General features: G+C 46.1%; 1 protein-coding gene across 3 annotated transcripts in view; it reads right to left on the bottom strand.

The window, feature by feature from the left end:
- The window catches only part of CFAP36 (cilia and flagella associated protein 36), a 56,881-nt gene that overhangs the window by 15,517 nt on the left and 19,155 nt on the right, over positions 1–22,209 (bottom strand). For all 3 annotated transcript variants that reach the window (XM_075925507.2, XM_075925508.2, XM_089777518.1), the window contains exons 6-7: positions 13,608–13,659; positions 8,806–8,938 (exon numbers count right to left, since the gene is read on the bottom strand). In XM_075925507.2, the coding sequence (XP_075781622.2) occupies positions 8,806–8,938; positions 13,608–13,659 (185 nt within the window). The remainder of the gene's footprint in view (positions 1–8,805; positions 8,939–13,607; positions 13,660–22,209) is intronic.

Raw genomic sequence — 22,209 nt, 5'->3', positions numbered from 1 at the left:
CATCTTGGACCTCTGAAATTTAAACAAGGCGGTCATAAAACCCAGGTTCAGAATGGTGACCTTGGCCTCGGTCATCCCAGTGCTACAGTTAGGAGACTGGTACGCGACTCTTGACCTCAAGGATGCGTACTTCCACATGGCGATCAGGCCCAGCCACAGGAGGTTTCTCAGGTTTATGGTGGGCCAACACCATTTTCAGTTTACGGTGCTCCCCTTTGGTTTATGTACGGCACCAAGGGTGTTCACAAAATGTATGGCGATGGTTGCCGTGTTTCTCCGCAAACAAGGGGTACACGTGTTCCCGTACCTCGACGATTGGCTGATCCGAGGTCGCTCGTACGAGCGGGTAGAAGCTCACGTGGCACTCTCAAAAACCCTCTTTCTAAAACTAGGGCTCATGATAAATGATGAAAAGTAGTCTCTGACTCCCTCCTAGCATCTAGAATTCGTGGGAGCCCTTCTCAACGCAAGAGCGTTCTTGCCCAAGAGCAGGTTCCTCTCCATAGTGGAGCTGATTTCAGGGTTAGCCCGGTCCCCGATCACGACCCCTCCGGTCTGCTCCAGGCTCCTGGGCCATATGGCAGCGTGCACGTACATGTGCACCACGCCAGAATGACACCCCCTGCAGACGTGATTGGCGAAGGCCTTCAGCCAATCCAGGGATCTTTGGGACTCAATCACAGTGCCCCCAGAAATTCTGGACTCCCTCCTATGGTGGACCCAGGAAACGGTGGTACGCAGTGGGGTCCCTTTCAGAGCCCCTCCCCCACGCTGGTCACCAATGCATCCAACCTGGGCTGGGGAGCACACCTGGGCGGCACAGAACTCAAGGCCTATGGTCCCCCTCTGAACGAACCCTGCACATAAACGTCCGGGAATTGCGAGCAGTGAGAAGAGCCTGCGAAACCTTCCTGCCAAGACTCTCTCACCGCTCGATCCTGGTTCGTATGGACAACACAGCAGCGGTCTTTTATCTCAACAAGCGGGGGAGGGGGGGGCACGGTCACCTCCCCTCTGCAAAGAGGCCCTGCAACTCTGGCACAATATCACGCCACAGGCGGAATACCTCCTGGGGTGCAAGAATCTGCTAGCAGACACGCTGAGCAGATCCTTTGGAGCCCACGAGTGGTCGCTCAAAGACTCTGTTCTGCATCAGGTTTTCCGCAGGTGGGGTTATCCCCACCTCGACCTGTTCGCCTCGGCATACAATGTCAAGTGCCGGAACTACAGTTCCCTGCTGGGACTGGGGAAATATTCCCTGGGGGATGCCCTGATGGCTGTGTGGCCAGAGGGCATTCTCTATGCTTTTCCCCCATTTCCTCTAATTTCCAGGGTGTTGACCAGAGCGAGGACATTTCGGTCCACGATCACACTCATAGCCCCCAGGTGGCCCAGGCAATTCTGGTTCCCTATCTTAGTGGACATGCTTACCCAAGACCCAATAGCACTCCCTCCATTCCGGGACCTGCTAACTCAGCCTTGGTTCACCCGGATCTCAGGTCTCTCCACCCAACGGCCTGGTTTATCCGTGGTTGAACCAACCTGAAAGGGAATGTTCCCAGGAGGTTCAGATGGTGCTCCTCAGTAGCAGGAAACCCTCTACTAGACGGTCATACGCTGCCAAGTGGCGGCGCTTCTCATCTTGGGCATCCCGGAGAGGAGTACACCCGCCCTCGGCTCCTATTCCAGCTATCCTTGACTATCTTTTCCAGCTTCGGTCCAGTGGCCTTTCCTTTTCTTCTATCAAAGTCCATGTGGCATCTCTCTCCGCCTTCCATGCTGGTACGGCAGGAGTTTCCCTCTTTTCTAACCTGGTGGTTAAAAGGTTTCTTACTGGTTTAGAAAAGTTGTATCCCTCAGTGAGGGCCCCGCTTTCCGCCTGGGACCTCAATGTGGTCCTCCACAGGCTTATGTTACCCCCCTCTGAACCACTGGCCACGTGTTCCCTGAAGCACCTCTCGTTGAAGGTTGCTTTCATCGTGGCCATTACATCGGATCGAAGGGTTTCGGAACTAAGGGTTTCGTAACTGTCGACCCACCCTACCTTGTTTTTTCACATAGCAATGTAAGGCTCCAGCCTCATCCAGCTTTCCTCCCAAAGGTGGTGTCACCGTTCCACCTGTCCCAGGAGATTTATCTCCCGGTTTTTTTCCCAAAACCTCACGCCTCCCCTAAGGAGCGGGTGCTTCACTCCCTGGATGCTAAGCGAGCGCTGGCATTCTACATGGAGAGAACCAAGCCGTTTCGCAAATTCCAACAATTGTTTGTTGCATTTGGGGACAGGTTGAAAGGGTCGCCTGTATCGACACAAAGGCTATCAAACTGGGTTGTGCAATGTATCACAGTATGTTATCAACTGGCTGGTAAAACCCCACCCAGGGTAAAGGCACACTCTACCAGGGCGCAGGCGTCCTCGGTAGCTTTTGGTGCTCAGGTACCAATCACGGAAATTTGCAAGGCGGCCACATGGTCTTCCCTCCACACGTTTACGGCGCACTATGCGCTAGCACAGCAGACCAGGGAGGATGCTCTGCATTCCTCGAATCTGTAATGTAAATATGTTCTTCTGTCATTGTTGTTAATACGTGCCTTATCTGTGTTGGATTGTTCGAATAAATCCGTTTATTTGTTCACCTTTTTTCATGACTCTGGTAGTCTGACTGCTCCGACCCCTCCTCCGTGGGGTAAGCTTGATAAGTCACCTACTTCGAATGGACATGAGCAACCACTCGAAGAAGAAAAGAACGGTTACTTACCTGTAACTGTTGTTCTTCGAGATGTGTTGCTCATGTCCATTCAACTCCCACCCTACCTCCCCTTCGTCAGAGTGTCCGGCAAGAAGGAACTGAGGTGGGGCAGCGCCGGCAGCGGTACTTATGCCCTGCCATGGCGGCACCACTCCAGGGGGCGCCCTGCCGGCGCTACGGGTACCGCTAGGGAAAACGCTCCAGAAGATGCGGTGCACGCGGTGTGCACACCTACTTCGAATGGACATGAGCAACACATCTCGAAGAACAACAGTTACAGGTAAGTAACTGTTCTTATATGGCAGGTAATTTTCCTCCCATGTGAAAGTTCACCAGTTTCTTCAGCCTGTTGCAGCAGTTGTAATACAAACAACACAATTGTTAAGATTCTATAACAAATGGCACTGGCTTGATCAGGCAACCCATACATCATAACCTTTAAAAGCAATCCTTTTTTAAATGATCCAGCGATTTTTCATTATGTAAGTTGTACAAACTGCAACTCTACACAGGAATCCTCTAGGAAATATATTATGCTGCCATAAATCATATTCCTGCTTAAAGAGTAAAATTAAAGAGACCGTGAACTAACTGATCTTGAACCAAATGCAGAATGATTCTCTTTGGAAAACTCTCAGCTATTTCTGGGTGTTCTCTGAGCAAGTATCAATATTTATGGCTATTTCCTTTAAAAGGGATATTTTCCTACTATATAGAAATGCTGTGTAATTAGCAATGAATGGCCCAATGTTTCTCAAACTGGTAGAGCAGATGTGTTGTATAAAGATACTGGAATTTCCCAAAAAAGTTGCAAGCCACCATAAAGGAGATGCCTTGTTTTCTCAATGGATGATTGTTAGGGACAGAATTTGAAATCTGGTCAGACATTTTAAATCTTCACCAGAAGCATAAGTCACTCTCTCATTGGCTCACATCAGCTATGTCAAGTAAAGAAATAAGGCCATGCCATATAGCAGAAAAATGTATAAAAGGTTCTGCGTTGATCAACACATTGCTCCATGAAACAAACATCTGGACAAAAGAGACTCTAAACTGGAGTGACCAGCCAGAGCATACTCAGCCTAATAACTAAATCCTGTCACTAAACCTATTAATTCTGTCTTTGAGAGTCCTGACTACAAGGAATACTGAAAAATCTGGCAAGAGAATAAGAATACTGCTGACATAAAAACTTGAGTGAATCACCTCAGTTGCTCTCCATATATTTTGAGAAAGCAGTCACTGCAACTGTGATGCTGAACTGGAAAACCTACTTTTATGCCTGACCAACTGACAAGAAGAAAAATAACTTTTATACATATGTTGGTTTCCCAAATGGTGACTTGGGTTTGTTTAGATAAATACTTCTGAGAAAATACAAACCTTAGTTAAAATCCTCTGAATGATTAAAATGTGTGATACGTATTTCTGTTTCAATAACAAGTTTAGTCTTATTTATCTAGAAGGTGTATATTAAATCAAGATGTAATGAAAAACACTGAGGTGGGAGAAACTAATTACACTAATCCTACTCATCATTGGTATATGAGTAATGTGCCCAACCATTTAATAGTGCCATCATCATCATCCAGGTGGAAACCCAGAAGCCTGCCATTGAAATAAATCAGAGGGCACGCAACAATCATATATGACAGTCTTGAAATAGACCACAGCTCATTGCAGGTCATTAGAAAACCCCGGTTTAAAAAGACTGGCCACACAGTTGCCCTGTCCTTTTTGAAACCAGTTCAGAGATGACCAGAGGTGTCTTGGCAGATCAAAACCTGGTGGACAAATGGTTTGGTCAGCGGCTACACAGTGATTAACAACTGTTGTCACTGACCACTCATTGCACAAGCAGATTCCATCATGTCTTTTGAAGGTATAAATCACTATAAAGGGCATCTAAAAGACAGGCAAGCTGATGATGAGTGATTGAAGAAGACTGTGTATAAGGTTATGTTGCTATTCTTACAGGTCTTAGCCAGCAACCCCATGACAGAGGCCTTTTCATCGTGCATATGGGGCAGTAGTATGCACAAGAGTTGCCTGTATGCACAAGAGTTGCCTGTAAAGTCCCAATAACAAAATAAACAGCTTTGTTAAGCTCTACTTTGATCAGCCTGACAGGAAATGAGTGACCCTAAACAGGAGCTCAGTACTGTGCTATTGAATAGTATGGCAATGGCTGATGGTCTAAGCAGATTGTTGAGTGCTGATTTTGACTGCTGTCTTCCTCAAGTGGTTGTAGTATGATACATTAATGACATATTCAGTGTCACACTGTGGTAAAATGGGTTTGGATTATGCTGCAGTGTGATGGGGTGCAATTCTCCATTGTGGTATCCCCTGCTGGATGTCCCAGGGATCAACTCTGCTAGCTGGTGGACCCTTTTCTGGTGGCATCTCGCCATTGTTACTTCTGCTCCAGTGACCCATAATACTCCCAGGACCGCAGCATCATGACGCAGCTGTGCTGTACTCCATGCTCTCCTGTTCCAGGGGACCTGCAGTCAGCTGTGCAGCCAGTTCCCTCAGTGGCAACTGCAAACCAATGTCTGGTCACTGCCTTAGTGGTGAGAGCAGGGGACCCAGGCCTGCCAACTACACTGGGTTGGTCCTGCCATCTACTGTAGATGACTGCCACATGTTGCCTATCCTCCAACTCCTCAGTAGATTTCCCTGAACCCCTTCCCCGCAGCCCACCCACTCTCTTTATCCTTGTTTCTCGAGCAATGTTCCCTCCAGTCTTTCCCATCTATGTACAGAATATATCATGTGCACCAAAGCATGTTTGAATGTGCAGCACCAGTAAAAACAAAACCTAGTTGTGGGCACTCTGCTAATCAGATGGCTGGCATCTGAATCTCGAGTGAACACACAAATGAACAGCTTACAGGGAACGGTGCTCTGGACCTCAGCCTGCAGATCCTGAAGCTCACCAGGAGCTATTGTTAGCTCATTGGGTCTCTACCTGCAGCACTGCTCTGTCCAGGGTACTTCCTAGTTTTAGCCTGCAAGGTAGCCAGTCCTCTCTCTCCAAGCTCCAAGGAGTGATGACTGAAGCTGCTCTACAGCCCTTCTTATATAGGTCAGCCTGGCCCTGATTGGTTGATCCTTGTAAACCCTCTCTGATCGGTTGTTTCTTAGATTCCTAAGACCTCTATTAACCCTTTGGTGCCTATGATGAATAGGAGGGGTAAAACCCTTTTCTGGACATGCCAGCCATTGTTAACTAATTTGTCTGTAAGGGTTAAATCCTAGAGCCTCAGGAATGATAGGGAAGCAGGTACAAAAAAGAGTCGGCAGGAATCTAGGAGAGCCACTGAAAACAGTGTGAGTTTTTTAATTGGAAGCAGTGATGTTCCTGAGCCAGTCTTTGTGTGACCATAGGAGAGCCTGGGAAACATGAATTGAGCCAAGGATCAGAGCATGGAGTATCCAGCAACATCCATGCCTTGGCGAGGGCTAAATCTTGGAACAAGAGGTATGTGAGTAGAACATGAAATGTTTAATAAGACACCATCAGGTTATATTATTTTTAAGTTTGCTGTACTTCTCTGTGCTGACCGCATAACTACCACCTTTATATTGTAACTTTCCAAACTGAATCCCAGAGAAACAATTCTGTGTTTAATCTCTTTTTTTTAGTTGCTCTGCAACACTTAGCAACCAAGTAACATTTTACCAAGTATGTTTGGTTTCTTTATTTTGTTAATGAAAATCACCTGGTTCCTGTGTCCTAGAAGGCAGGCGGTTTTGTGTGCACATCTTAAGACTGCTAAGCCAGTTATTAAGAAAAATTACAGTTTTTTTCAAGTTCCTCCAGAGGGACCATCAAAGAGCTTGAGAGCACACCACAGGAAGAAATTCCCAAATGCTTTTTCTCTGGGGTTTTGCATTTAGGTGCTGGCAGCGATACCAATCCCAGGCAAGGGAATCGGTCACCTCGGGGAGTTTTTAACATAATCCTTTAGTGGCAGGATATTTTAAAGTCTTGTGGGCCCCCAATTCTGCGCTCAAAGTACCAGAGTAAGGAACAGCCTTCACAAAATCCAGGCTATAGCCAGACCAGTGTTTTTTAAACTATGTTCCACAGAACAGTGGTATTCTGTGAACAACTTGCAGGTGTGCCACAACCTCTTCTTTGTTTTTGTCTTTTTTTGTCTGACAATTTTTTTTGAAGAAACTTTTCATAGGTGTTCCACATAAAAAAATATTGTTTGGTGTTCCGTGGTCTCTCAAAGTTTAAGAAACACTGGTCTAGACTACAGGGGTTTTTCAGGATACCAGAGATATCCCAGAAAAACTTATCAGGGCTAGGTTGACTCACATAAGGAGGGCTGCAATTTGCATACCTTTTTCCAATAACAAAGCGGTAGGGTAGTATGGGACAGGCACCCCACCACATGCAAGTGTTGGCCACTGAGAAAAACATTTAACTCATGACTTGCATATGGAATAAACTTGAAATGGTCTTAGAAAAGCTCAGTTGCAGGCACCATTGATTACAATAGTCTGCCCTGAACTACATAAGTTCCAGAAGAACTGAGCTTGGTAGTTGCAGCGGATTTCATTGGCATAGATAAATCTGCATAAGAGTGTAGCTGGCTGATTGCTGAAGTACACATTGAACAGTTGGTGAAAGAACTAAGCCTTGAGGAAGCCATGGATCTAACACTTCCAGGAACTACAGCAGTTGTCCATGTGTACTCTAAATTGCCCATTTGGAGAAAGATCTGTATTACTTTAACCTCCCAATGTGGAGCAATTCGAGAGTTTAAACAGAAGGCCTCTGTACCAAACTATCATAGGCAGCAGTCAAATCCAAGAAGATAGCTTCCATCTTTAGATTTTGCTGAAAACTATCTTTTAAAAAGGTGGTGGTGGACTTAATCACAGGTGCTGCATCCTTTTCTAAACCCTGCTGCTCAACTTACAAGACATTGTCCAAATCCAGAGCAATTTGTTGGAGGATCAAATGCTCAAACACCTTGAAACACACTGACAACAAGGACTGGGCTGTAACTCGATGTGCAGAAGGAGTCCTTGCCTAACTAAGCCTACTACTATTTGTAATAGTAACTTTTTCTATATCGAAGGAAAACTACCTATGAGGAACCCATAGTGTTAAGCCTAGAAGTCACATATATGTTATGATCAAGACAACTGACAACTTCTTAGACAAAAAGCAGCAGCAACTTTGATTTGGCTTGTAAATTACAGATTTTACTAAAATATAAACCTTTAGTCAAAGTGACTTAAAAGCCTACAATCACTGGTGAACATCCACTGAAATTTACATAGCTTCATAATAAATCTGCATATTATATTTTGGTTTTAATGTGTGATAGCTTTCTGTGATTTAAGTGGAAAAGCTTGGGTATGAATATTACCTAGGCAAGGTAATTTTGAACTGAATTAACAGTCTTTGACAATTATGTAATTAACCTAAATTTCTAAATTCTACTCTAGAACTGTTTGGATGAACAGACATGAGCAGTTACATAATTCCAGAGATTCTTATTTTCAATCAAGTTTATGTTTTTAAGGATCCATAAGTCCAAACTGATAGCAAAGTCACTCATCAAAACTAGCACAGAACTAGGTTAAAAGTTTGCCTTTGTAACAAGATTATGATAAGGACTTTGAATTAACTGATTTATTATCTCTTCAAATTAGTAATATTCCATGTTGTGGTCAGTTTTTGACATTCCGAACATCTAACCATCTTTTGCTTTCTGCAATTTTGTATCTATTTTAAAGCTATTTTGGCTAGTACAACTCATAAAATTACAATCATTTCTTGCTTGTTAAGCAAGGAGCACAGATCCAAAGAACGGTAAGAAACCTAATAGAGGTAAATGGTTAATTAAATAAGAAGTTATAAATGTATTTTATAATCTTTTACATTTTACTTCCTTTTTCCCAGATATTTGAATGGCAAAATTCTTTGCTGAAAAATTGACTCCTATTTCTCTATAATGCGTAGAGATGAGCAAGCTAATTGTAATACAATACATACTAGACACTACAAAAATACTTCAAGTAACATTACCTAATGATAATTTTGCAATTTCTTCAGAATCATCAATTCTCTCAGTATCTTCAGTGGATTCCTTAACTTTTGCTTCTCTTGAATATCCATGACAGCTGTATGTAATATCTGACGAATTCAATTTATCATGCGTCTTAAAATTAAAAAAAAAGTTGGTTACATTTTTTAATGTACCTTAAGCCTTAAAAATATCAAACTAGAAAAAAATAGTAATGGCTGGATTGTCAGAGATGGTTATGAACCTTTTGATGAGTTATTAATGTTACCATGCCTATTTGCTATACAATGGAGATAAAAAAGAAGAAAATGCTTTACTTATTACTAACAGGGAACTCTCCTTCTGACTTACCTCTATAAATTTAAAGACTTGAGTTTAGTTCAAAAAATGCTTCCTAACCACAACCACTGAAATTTAGAATTTTAGGTAGGTTAGTGTTTGCTTCCATGCTCTATAAAGAGATTTGATGCCATACATCATGCGTGATTATGTAGGCAGATTTCGGCAGATTTATCATCAGTATTTCAGAGAAATATGAACATGAATCAGGAGATAGGGACATGTGACCGAATCTGTAGAAAAGACACCACGATAGCAGAACTTTAGTTAATGGAATGGAAAATCTGTTATCCAATTATCTTCTTTCTGGGAATAATTTCTTCTCCATTCTGAGACATTTGGGCTTGTTTCCCCACAGGCCATGTCTCCACTTCCTGGAGGACTGGCGCTTGATCTTCCAGGGTTTGATTTAGCAGATATCCACTAGATCTGATAAATCAAATGTTGAGTGCGCCCATCAGCACCAGTACACCTCGATGTCACAAGAAGTGAGAGAAGTCAACAGGAGATTTCTCCTGTCTACCTCCCGCAGTGGAGATGGTGCCAAGTTCAGTTTAAGGTATGTCGACTCTAGATACTTTATTTATATAGCTGTAATTGCATACATTAAGTTGACCTTTTCCTCCCTCCCCCCCCCACCCTCCCTGCAATGTAGACCTGGCCACACTCTCCCTCTTGCTGCAAATTCCCATAAATGACCTGGGCTTCCATAGTTGGAGGGCACAATATAAAGAGGGGGATGTATGATTTCCCCATATGTCTTCTTTGCCCTGCACCCAGCCTAGAGCTGCCATTCTCTCCTTTTCCCATCGGAGTTATCTGAGTGAGAAGAGGGACTCTGTCCTCCCACTATGTCCCCTCCCAGCACATTCAACTGCTGGCCATGGCAGCTGGGCTTTGGTAGGGAGGGACAGGAAACTGCTTCTCACGTGGCTCAAGCTGACTGCTACAGGTTATCATTCTGTACAGCGCAGTAACTACCTGAGAGAGAGCCTGGTGGTGGTAGCAGTCCCTACCCACTTCCAGCTGCTGGAGACAGGATGCAAGTAAGCCCAGAAATATGTGCAGGGGGCAGAGGGGACTCTGGCTTACTCAGCTCCTGTCCCTGACAGCCAGGCCCAGGATGGCCAGCACTGCCACACTCTTTTAGGCAGTTGCTGTACTGCACAGGGCAGCAACTCAGAATGGCCAGCATAAGAAGCGTCTGGTCCCGTCACCTCTGCTCCCTGCCTGGGCTCAGGTGTCAGGCCCTAATTTTCAAACTGTCAGGCATATAATTGTGCATCTGACTTTATAAACAAGGACCTACGAACCTAGGAAAGTAAATATAAAAGTCAGCAAAGTATCTGAAAGCTTAGGAAAAGCCAGACAGTTCCTTCAGGATAAAAGATAGCCCTATGCTTCCAAGGAGAAGATGACTATATCTTTTGTAGGATTTGAAAATATATGAACAGTTTGACAGGCAGAACTATTTGTAGTCACACTATTCGTCAACTGATTCATTCAGGAATTACTCAACCTTAGAATTAAAAAAAGCCTGCACCCTCACAAAGTTAAAAGCATAAAAAGAAGGGATAAGAAAAAATACACAATAATAAAGACATAGGATAAGGTCATCACAAGAACTGACATTTCCAAAAGCATCACAGTGATTTAGAAGCATGTGCCCAACTGAAAGTCAATAGGTCTTGTCCTCCTAAGTCACCAAGTCCCTTTTGAAAATTACACCATGAGCTATCTTCTTAAAAATTAAATGTTAACACCCCCATATTTGAGGCAGTAGCCAGAAAAAAATACATACAGTGAAGAATCAAATTGGAGTACCATATTTTTAAGACTTACATAATAAAAATTTTGCATAACAGGGATAACCTGTTAAGAATACAGCAAGGAATAAGAATCTAGCTGGTTTACTTGCCTCAAAGGCTCACAGCAGCCCTCACTTTAGATACCAGTTTGCTGTTTGTTAAGCTACTCTCATCATTGACTAGCATGGGGAAAAGAGCTATATAATCTCTGCAGCCCCTCCATGTGGCACAGAGTAGGACAAATCCTTGTACCAAAGCAAGTCTCTTTTCTAGTACTGCCCTCTCCACTGGGTTCCAACCCAGGGACCTTATGATGGCAGCTGATTATAATGTCTCTAGTATCAGCTATATGACATCTATGAATCCCTGGGCAACTTCCTCACAGCTTTTCCCAGCACCTTCCTTACCACAGGCTTTTCCTTCTGCTACCTGTTTGCATGGAGGATTTAGTTTGGGTTGGTCCTGCTATGGGCAGGAGGCTGGACTTGATGACCTCCTGAGGTTTCTTCCAGCCACAGGATTCTATGATTCACCCAATTCTCCACAGCTGCTTCACACCTCAGCTTCTCATGTGCACTCAGCTAAGAGAAGAGGAGCCATTTATAACCAGTTTTAACTGGTTCTTCCTATAATTGTAGATGTAGAAGGAGTAGGAGATAGAGCTTAATCTGAGATGACTCTGACACATCTTGGAAGATGCTTTTTTGAATAAATCCCTAATATCAGTTTGCTTATTTATCTTCTGTCTCTTTTGCATAAAAGTAGAGTGTAGAATATGCATATGCCTAATGTGTTGGGCAATTTACTAGTCCCTGTTACTAGATTTGTATTAGGAGATACCAGAAATTCCAGTTAATTGAGCTCTCTGATTGAGGGCTGAATAACTGAGCTTTTATTTTACTATATGTTTACACCCTTTTCTCACCACCAAATGTGTTCCATTTTTACTCACACCAAGTAATATACTACTCTTAATATAATAGTCCTATTGATTTCAATTGCACTATTTTTGGAAGTAGTTACTGCACAACATTAAAAAGTTTGGTGCCAAGTGAGCAATGAGAATCAGATTTAATTGCCTCCAGCACCAAAAAGCAAACCTGAAGTATACCGTATTTTCCGGCGTATAAGGCTACTGAGCGTATAAGACGACCCCCTAATTTTTTAGTTAAAAGATAGGGTTTCGTCTTATACCCCAGCGCCCCTCTGCCTCCCGGCTTTGCTCCCGGTGTCCCTGGTCTGCTGGGGACCGTCTCCAGCAGACCAGGGACACCGGGAGAAAAGCCTCTGAGGACGCCCTGGCAGCGGGACAGCCCCGGCGCGCCTGGGCTGCCCTGCTGCCGGAGCCCCTCCGCGGCTTTGCAAAGCCTCGGGGGAAGCCGGCGGCGGGGCATCCCAGGCGCGCCTGGGCTGCCCCGCCGCCGGCTTCCCCCGAGGCTTTGCAAAGCCACAAAGCTGTATACCCGGCGTATAAGACGACCCCTGATTTTTGGGGGATGTTTAACATCAAAAGTCGTGTTATACGCCGGAAAATACGGTACTTACTCTACTTTTGACGCTGAAAATTTAAATATTGCAAAGCAGGGTATTTAATAACATAAAATATTTTTCAGAATTATTTTACATAATTTAAATTCCTCTTTTAAACTTTTGTTTATAATACAACCTCAGAGTTTTCAACACGTTAGGAATGTAGGCTGTTGGTAACTGAGATGCTCATAACTCTCAATAAAACATGGTTGTTCTTTCACAAATTTACACCTGAACACAGACTTAATGCTGCTTTAAACCATCTTAATTTAAAAATAACAAAACATAAGAACAGCTTCTTTGCCATGCATAATCTTTTTTTAAAACCTTCTCTTTATTGTTTAATAGTTTGTTTAATACAATACTGTACTTTTTTGGGAGGGGGAGGAAGGTTTGTGTCTGCTACTGTCTTATTGCATACTTCAAGTTCCAAATGAGGTGTGTGGTTGACCAGTCAATTTGCAACTCGGAGGTTCTACCATAATTGGTTTTAATTAAAAGGACAAATATAGGTTGAACCTCTGTGGTCCAGCATAATTTTACTTAGCCTGATGTCCACTTGTCATGGGTTTGGCCAAGTTTCCAGTGGTCCCATAATGTTTGTTTACAGCCATGAATCTTAGCTCTCAGTGTTTAGTGCTGTTACTTAGTTCTAATTTACCCCTAAATGTCTTCTAAGAGCACAGTAAGCAATGGACATGTTGGATAATGGTGCTAGATAATGTTAGCCTTCTGTAGTTCAGCAAATTCTCTGGTTCAACACTGGTCAGAATAGAGAGGCGCCAGAATAGAGAGGTTCAACCTGTTCATCTTATGTAGGAGTATGACCAAATCATTTAACTGACTTCATTAGAGGTAACTAAATCATTCTCTGACTAAAGATTCATTTTTTTAAAAGTAATAAGATCTGAATGTTGTTTATCAAATAATCAGATTGAGGTTGCTACCTTAGTCATCTATAATTCATTTAGTACAAAAATCTGGGTTATTGTGATGAAAATAGTTTATCAAGCCTTGGATCAGGAACGAATCCCCCTCTTTATACCATTGCTTCCTATGGGAAAAGTGGTTTCAACTTGCAATATTTCTGTAAATCTGAGGACTTCCTAAATAAAAAACGCACTCACCTCTTTAGACCTTTTCCTTTCCTGCTCCATTTCATACTCTTCTTTAGACTTCCTGTAAAACAAACAAAAAAAAAGAATAAATATCAAAGAGTTCTGCATATTACAGGAATTCATATTGATATAATGCTGCTTAAAACACTCAAGGGACAATCTCAGGATAACAGTCATAAGCCACCAAAGCCTCCATAAGCTTTGATGACTTCAATTTGGTACTCCCAATAAAAATAGAGAACTATGACAGATGGACAGCCTGAGAAATTATAGGCCCCATTATCCTCTGTGCATGACTAATCTGCATAGGAGAGTTTCCTGGGAATTGCTCCTTTGGGTAGTAGATTCCACCAGTGTATTACCTATGGAAGTTGCGGGGAGGGTTCCACCCCTATTAGTCACAGATAATCCGAGATCCACACAAAAGACAAGGGGCCTCTCAAAAAATATACACGGTCTCTTGACTCCATCTGCTTCTGAGCACTACTGCTCTCTCGTGATCATGAATGCCATTCATCATCCTCTGAAGGGCAGAAGTTAGGGAACTTCCACAGCATGTCATGCATTAATACAGTCTTAGACTAGTAATTTGTGCTGGTTTTTGTTGGTCCACCTGCTTGCTGCTTTTGCATGACCAGTGGGAAAGGATGATCTAAAGGAGCCACACCTGCTCTCCTATGCCAAGTCAATTGAGCTGGAACTCTGCAATAGCCTCTGCACAGAAGTTACAATAAATTGTGGGAAAGAGGAAAGCATGGTGCAAAACAGAACTCATCTAAGGGTGCAGTTTTCATCCAAACATGGACAGAGAGAGGAGTATGATATTCTGTCAATGCTGAGGAGCCATAATGCTGCTCTGACAAGGCAGATAAGAATTGTCCTAACCATTGGGATGCACGGTCCGGCGGACCACTGCTGACAAATCTCTGATCTGTTCTCAAACTGAGAGTCGGGATCACAGAGTGGGTCACAACCCAATTTTAATGGGTTGCAGAGCTGGCATTGAACTTTGAGTCCCACCAAATCTAAATCCAAGCCCCACTGCCAGAGGCCAAAACCCAAAGGATACACTGCGTGGTGGAGCTTAGGTTAAAGACCACCCACCTGGGACTGAAGTTCTTGGGCTGTGGGGCTCTGACTTTCCTGCATGGAGTAATGGGGCTCAGGGAAACTCATCTTCAATCTCCCCACCCACGGACATGTAGTAATTATTTTTATCAAAAGGGAGTCATGGTACAATGAAGTTTGAGAAGTTCTGAGGCAGTGTTAAAAGAGTGCCTGAAAGAAGAGGACATATCAAAAGTGCTCCTGTACTCTGGCAATCCCTTCATGAAGGAAGAAGCCATTACTAACTATTGCATGTTAAAACATCCCTGAAGCCTGGCTCAGGAGCATTAGATAGGAAGGGAATGGGGAGGAATATTAAAGTGGCACACCATTTGGTATTGCTAAAATGGCTTAGTCAGAGCTGGAGGATTCAACCCTTAGCCTCTAAACATACCTGTGCTCCCCGCCCCTACCCCCGGACGCAACTAGTTATTTGTGTTTCTTCGAGTGATTGCTCATGTGCATTCCAGTTTAGCTGTGTGCATGCACAGTAGCCGGGAATATTTTCCCTAGCTGGATACTGTAGGTCAACTGTGATTTCTGGTGCTGACTCCTGCGCCGAGGGTCGCGGCAGTGCTGTTGTCAGTGATTTTCGTGGTAAGCTGGGCCCTAGTGCCGATGTGCTGCAGCTTGGCTTTGCTTTCTACGGGTTGTGAGCCGAAGCTGTCTCAGGCTTATCTCCGACACTAATATGCGTCGGTGGCAGCAAGCGAGTTGGAGAAGACCTACTTTTTGACATAGTGCGAGATCCTGATGAGTTGGCCCAATGTTTCTTGGTTTTGAACCGGGTCCGAGTCCGGTGGGGAGGGATCAGTTTGAGAGGGCTGCAGCACCCTCTTAAATAAAAGCATTTCAAGCCTTATCTCCCTGTCCCTTCTTGATCACGCCGTCAGTTTTGAACAGTGGGGGCATTTTTGTGGGATATGCCCTTCGCCCAAGCACTTAATACAGCAGAAACATTCGTCTGAGGCGGGAATGGCTTACCGACAGGCACATTTTTTAAAACTGGGCGATCCCAGCATGGTTATCCATCCAATTGTTGTGTTATCTAATAGTTCTTCTTTGTCTCTTTTTGTGTGTGTGCGCGTGTGTGTGTGTGTGTGTGTGTGAAGGCACAGTACGTGTCTACTGCCTTTTTTTTTTTAAACGGTTATATAACTACTACCAACTAACTACTAACTAACAATGAACTACTAATATTATAACTAACTAACTAAGAATTAACTGCGAATTGTTTTTGTCACAGAAGCTGAGGAGAGAGAGAGATCCCTCTGTCTGCAGCCAAGGACGGTTGGGAGGAACTGGCAGGAGCAGGACCGTGTGCTCTAACAAACAGCATGAATGGCACGAGGCACCTAGTGAGCACACATGATTGGGCAGACCACTGCTGACAAATCTCCGATCTGCAGCACCGGGACAAGCCTGACACCTACAGTGGAGCACCCATGGGGACACCACTCGATGAAGAACAGGTAAAGAGAGTTACTCACCTTGTGCAGTAACGTCTGTTCTTCGAGATGTGTGTCCCCGTGGGTGCTCCACTCGAGGTGCTGGGCTCGTCCCGGCGCCGCAAACTGGAGGATTTTTCATTAGCAGTAGCCCCCTACCGGACTGCACATGCGCGACGGCCCCTTCACGCCTTTCATCTGAGCGCAGTCCGGTCTTGTCAGTTTCCTCCCAACCGGAAGCATCTGAAAGATATATAAATAGAAGCTCCGAAGCAGGAAGGAGGGTGGGTCGTGGAGCACCCACGGGGACACACATCTCGAAGAACAGACGTTACTGCACAAGGTGAGTAACTCTCTTTTCTTCATCGACTAATGTCCCCGAGGGTGCTCCACTCGAGGTGAGTACACCGCAGTGGTCTAACATTACATGAGTGCTTCGGGCCTATCGTCCTCGTGCTGTAGACAAGACAGCCTGAGCTACCCTTGAATCAGAGGTAAGTATGTTCGCGAGGGCGTAGTGTCTAGCAAATGTGAGGGTAGATGACCAGGTTGCCGCACGGCATATGTCCTGCAACGGTACTCCGTGAAGATAGGCAATGGATGTCGCCATGCCCCGGGTGGAATGAGCACAAAGACCACTTGCAAGGCATAACATTGTGTGATGCAAGCGACGACCAGGCGGGAAATACGCTGCGCAGAAAGTTGCTTTCCCTTGGAGCGCTCGGCTGTAGAAAGGAAAAGCCGCTGAGACGTCCTAAAGACTTGAGTTCTGTCCAGGAAAAAGGCCAGTGCTCGCCTGACATCTAGAGTGTGCAGATGTGCGTCTTCCAATGAGAAGTGAGGCTTTGGGTGGAAAGTCAGCAGGGTTATAGGTTCATTTATGTGGAAAGCAGAATTGACTTTTGGCAAAAACGCTGGTTGAACACGCAATACTGCCGCATGACTGAAGAATTGCGTATACGGCGGATCGGCAGAAAGAGCTGCTAATTCACTTACTCGACGCGCCGATGTAATGGCAAGTAGGAACACCGTTTTCATCGTAAGCATTCGTAGATCACATGTTGCGAGCAGCTCAAAAGGGGAGTGAGTCAGTGTGTCCAATACTAGAGGCAAGTCCCAAGGCTCCGGTGGGATCCTATGGGCCGGATACAGATTGCCTAATCCTTTCAGAAACCTTTTGGTGATAGGGTGGGCGAACATTGAATGGCCGTCAATTGGAAGACGGAAGGCTGAGATTGCCGCCAGATGTATTCTTAGAGAAGAAATAGCCATTCCCATCGTCTTTAGATGTATCACATAATCTAGGATTTGTTGTATAGACAGCGAATGAGGGTCAAGATCTTTTGCCAAGCACCACGAAACGACGCCATTTTTGTAGATAGGCTTTACGCGTCGTATGCCGCCTACGTGTTGATCAACACGAGCCTCACTTCTTGAGAACAGGAGAGTTCAGAAGCCTGGAGCCAGCTAGGAGCCATGCCGTGAGGTGCATGCGGTCGATGGCTGGGTGAAGAATTGTGCCGTGTTGCTGAGATAGCAAATTGAACAGTTACGGTAGTCGTCGTGGATTGGCAACTGACATCTTCGACAGCTGTGTTAGCACCTTTCTGGCCCAGACAGACCTGGCTATCATAATTACTGTTGTGCCGCCTAGTGCTATCTTTTCCAGAACTCTCAGAATGAGTGGAAGAGGAGGAAAGGCATATAGCAATTGGTGCCGATCCCAGTCCAGGAGGAAGGCATCCCCCAGAGAGTCTGTGCCTATGCCCGCTCGTGAGCAATATTGAGGGTATTTCCTGTTGTGTCAAGTGGCGAACAAGTCCACCTTGGGGAAGTCCTATAACAGGAAGAGGTCGCGGAGCACCTCGGGGTGTAATTCCCACTCGTGTTGTGAGAGGAAATGCCTGCTCAGAGCATTGGCGATCACATTGTCCTTGCCAGGAAGGTATGCTGCGGTTATGGTGATACCTTGTTGAATCGCCCAATTCCACAGGCGCACAGCCTCTGCGCAAAGAGAGCAGGAACGCAACCCCCCCTGTTTGTTGATGTAATACACCGTGCATATGTTGTCGGTGAGAATCTGTATGGAGCGTCCTCGGATGATGGGCAGAAAGTGTTTGCAAGCATTGAAGACTGCTCTCAGCTCGAGAAAATTTATATGATGTAGCGATTCCTGGGGCGTCCAGAGACGCTGCGTCCGGTGTTCCTGAAGGTGAGCGCCCCAGCCGAGCAGAGAGGCATCTGTGGTGATTTGCAGTGATGGTTTGTGGGCATGAAAGGGGACCCCTGTTAGCATATTGTTGGGGCTGTCCCACCATGCCAAGGAAGTCCGGACCCAGCTGGGCAGAGAAACCAACCTGTTCGTACTGTGAACCTGGGGCGTGTACACGGTGAACATCCAATGCTGAAGACTGCGCATATGGAGTCTGGCATGAGGAACCACATACGTGGTGGCCGCCATGTGCCCCAATAGCTGTAGATGGGTAAGTATTCGGGACTTGGGAGAAATTGATACCGACTTCACCAGGTCCTGTATGAGTTGAAACCTTTTTACCAGCAAGTATGCCCTCGCGGTCAGGGAGTCGAGTCTTGCTCCGATAAACTCCAGGTCGCGAGTAGGTGTCAAGAAGGATTTCTTGACATTGATTGAGTCCTAGGGCTGAAAACAGAGTGGTAGTTGCCGACACTGCCCTCGTGGCCTCGTCGAGTGTGAAAGCCTTTAGCAGGCAATCGTCCAGGTACGGGAAGATTGTAATATCTAGGCACCACAGATAGGCCGCCACTACCGCAAGGGTCTTGGAGAAAACCCGTGGGGCCGGTAATAGTCCGAAAGGTAGCACGCGATACTGATAGTGGTCGGACCCCACTATGAACCGAAGGAATCTTCTGTGGGCTGGGTGGATTGTTATATGGAAGTAAGCGTCCTGGAGATCGAGGAACGCGAACCAATCCCCTTTGTCTAGAGCAGGGATGATCGAAGATAACGTAACCATCTTGAATTTTTGCCTTCTCAGATGACGGTTGAGCCGACGTAGGTCCAGGATAGGCCTCCAACCCCCTGATTTTTTCTGGGTGAGAAAGTAGCAAGAATAGAATCCTCTCCCCAAAAAGCACCCTTTTTGTGCTGGCACCCTTTCCACTGCCCCTAATGTGAGAAGGCGCGACACCTCTTGATGAAGAGTCTGGTGAGAGGGGTCCCTGAAAAGGGACGGGGAAGGGGGGGAGGGAGGGAGAAGAGAGGTGAAGGGAATGACATATCCTGAAGTGATTATGTCGTAAACCCACTGGTCGGTGAATATGAGAGCCCAACAATGGTGATAAGGCCTGAGACGATGATGGAATACGCCTTTTGTGATGCCTAGAGTCTCTGTTAACGGGGTGGTCCGAAGTCCCTCGATCAACACATCAAACCTGCTGCCAGCCCTGTTGTTGGATGGACGCTTTGTTCGGTTGTTGGTGACGCTTTTGGGGACGTTGTCTTGGCCTCTGTTGATCGTATGGTCTGGTCTGAGGCGTCGCATACGAGAATGGTCTCTGCCTATTGTAGGGTATGTATTTCCTACGTTTGTAGGGGGCCATGTACATCCCCAGTGTCCTCAAAGTTGTACGTGTATGCTTGCCTGAATGGAAGACCTGATCCGTTGACTGGGCAAATAGTGACTTGCAATCAAAGGGCAAATCCTACACCTTGGCCTGCAACTCCTTTGGGACAGTGGCCTGGTGTAGCCAAAAAGCCAGACGCATGACTATGGCCGAAGCTGCGGATCTAGCAGCTGCATCAGCCATGTCGAGGGCGATCTGTAAGGCTGTTCGGGCGACCATATAGCCCTCTTGTATCACCGCCTTGAGAATCTGACGTTTGGAATCCGGCAAGTGCTCAAACAGAGGGACAAGTTTCGAATAGTTGTCGAAATCGTGATTTGCCAATTGTGCCACAAAATTACACATCCTCAGAGCAGACGTGGAGGAGGAATATACTTTCCTTCCCAAGATATCCAGCCTTTTAGCCTCCTTGTCATTTGAGGAATTTTTGGTTTGAGACGTTCTTATTCTCTGCTGTGCAGCGTCTACAACAAGGGAGTTAGGCTGAGGATGTGTGAACAGAAACTCCATATCCTTCTGAGTTATGAAGTATTTCTTATCCGACCGCTTATTAGTTGGTAGCGATGTGGCCGGAGTCTGCCAGATGTCGTTGGCAACCTCCAGTATAGCGTCATCAAAGGGAAAAGCGAGCTTTGACTTCTGGGAAGGTTGTAAGTTCTTCAGCAGGCGATGCTGTTTCTGTTGTACAGCCGTGGTCTGGATGTCTTGAGATTGCGCAACCCTCTTGAAGAGTTCCTGGAACTGCTTGTGGTCCTCCGTAGGAGACAAGTCCCTGTGTCATCCGGCGAGGAAGAGGAACGCTGCGCCGGTGAATCAGGGCTCTGGTGTCCTTGAAGAGGAGTGTGATCCTGCCTATCCTCCTGATAATGCGAATCCAAATCCCCAGCCGAGGATGGTGGAGCAACATGAGGAGTAGGCTCATCTGGACCATGTGGAGATTCAGGGGGAGAAAACTGCGGTGACCGCGATCGCGAATACCTTCTGTGGCGAGATGAATGAGAAGAGCACTCATGATAACATCGGTTGACCCGGCGGCTGTGGCAGGGAGAACAGCCATATCTTCTCATCGTGTCATATCGACGAGGACACTCTATACGTCTTGGAGACCTTGGTGAAAGGGATCTCTTATAGTAGCGTGAAGGAGACCACGAGTAGTGGTCCCGATAGTATCGACGTGGCGGCAAACGACGAGGTGTCCTATAGTAGAGTTCCCTGGGGGCCGTGTAACGATGAACATGACGATGGTAACCAGCATGGGACGAGGTAGGTGAATCCGGCCCAAGGGGAGAAGGTGACACATTCCGGTGTCAGGGACGGTGTCCGGACCCTTGCAGATTTTTGCTGCACTTTAGTTGGCACCGAGGAATTGAAGGCAGGCTGAGGGAAGCGCCTGTGGCAGAATAGCAGGCAGCAGTGGAGCCTGTACCACTTGATCATCGGCAGAGCAAGGGCTCGGTGCTGTTGGATCAGCTGGGGATGACGTGAAAGCTGGAGGCTGGGGTGGCAGAGACTCTTGCTGCGGTGCCGCATCAGGGGCCGATGTGCCCGGCACTGAGGAACACGGAACGGCACTCAGAGGAGGCGCTGCGGGTGCCGACACAGCTGGTTGCAGGCACGCATGCGCAGGAACTCCCGGTGCCGGGGCTTCTCTTGCCGGCTCCGCCATGGCCGTTGAAGCCGTTGCCGGCACCAACTCCGCTCGCAAAGCCTTTGCGGGTACCGGAGCGGAGCTTTTGTGGCGGATTGCAATTGGGGCAGAGGAGCTACGGCCCTTGCCCAACTTGTGCACTGGGAGTCTCGGCGCACAGCCAGAGCTCCCCGGTTTGTCTGAACTGCCGCCCGGCGTATTATGGATCCTGCGGGAGATCTCTTGCCCAGCTTGATCTTTGGGAGCAGAGCGCGGCTCGGAGTCTTCTGGAGCTTGGAGAGCCTTATTAAATAAAAGGACCCTCAGTCTCAGCTCCTGATCTCTTCTGGCGCGAGCTGTCAGCTTTGCGCAATGGCTGCACTTTGCTGAGACATGAGTGTCCCCGAGACACAGGACACACCGTGAGTGTCCATCGGAGACAGGGATAGCCTCCTGGCACTGAAAACACTTCTTGAAGCCAGGTGATCCTGGCATCCTTGAGTCTTTTTTCTGTTAATAAGTTCTTTTGTCAATTTCAGTCAGGAAGACACTGACTGACTGCTGAAGAAAAACAGGGGTTTTTTTTTTGGTTTTTTTTTAATAAACAGGGAAAAAAAGAGGGGGACTACAACTACTAACACTATAACTGATAACTATCTATGACTAAACAAGAAAACTAACTAACTAAGAGACTTTCCCTTTCTCCTCAGAGAGGGGAAGGGAGCCCAATCTAACTCTGTCTGTGGCTGCGGACGGTTGGAGAGAAACTGACAAGACCGGACTGCGCTCAGATGAAAGGCGCGAAGGGGCCGTCGCGCATGCGCAG

The sequence above is a fragment of the Pelodiscus sinensis genome, chromosome 3 (assembly GCF_052426305.1).
Source record: "Pelodiscus sinensis isolate ZL-2025 chromosome 3, ASM5242630v1, whole genome shotgun sequence".
NCBI classification, from domain to species: Eukaryota; Metazoa; Chordata; order Testudines; family Trionychidae; genus Pelodiscus; species Pelodiscus sinensis.
This window is presented reverse-complemented; position numbering and strand designations above follow the sequence as displayed.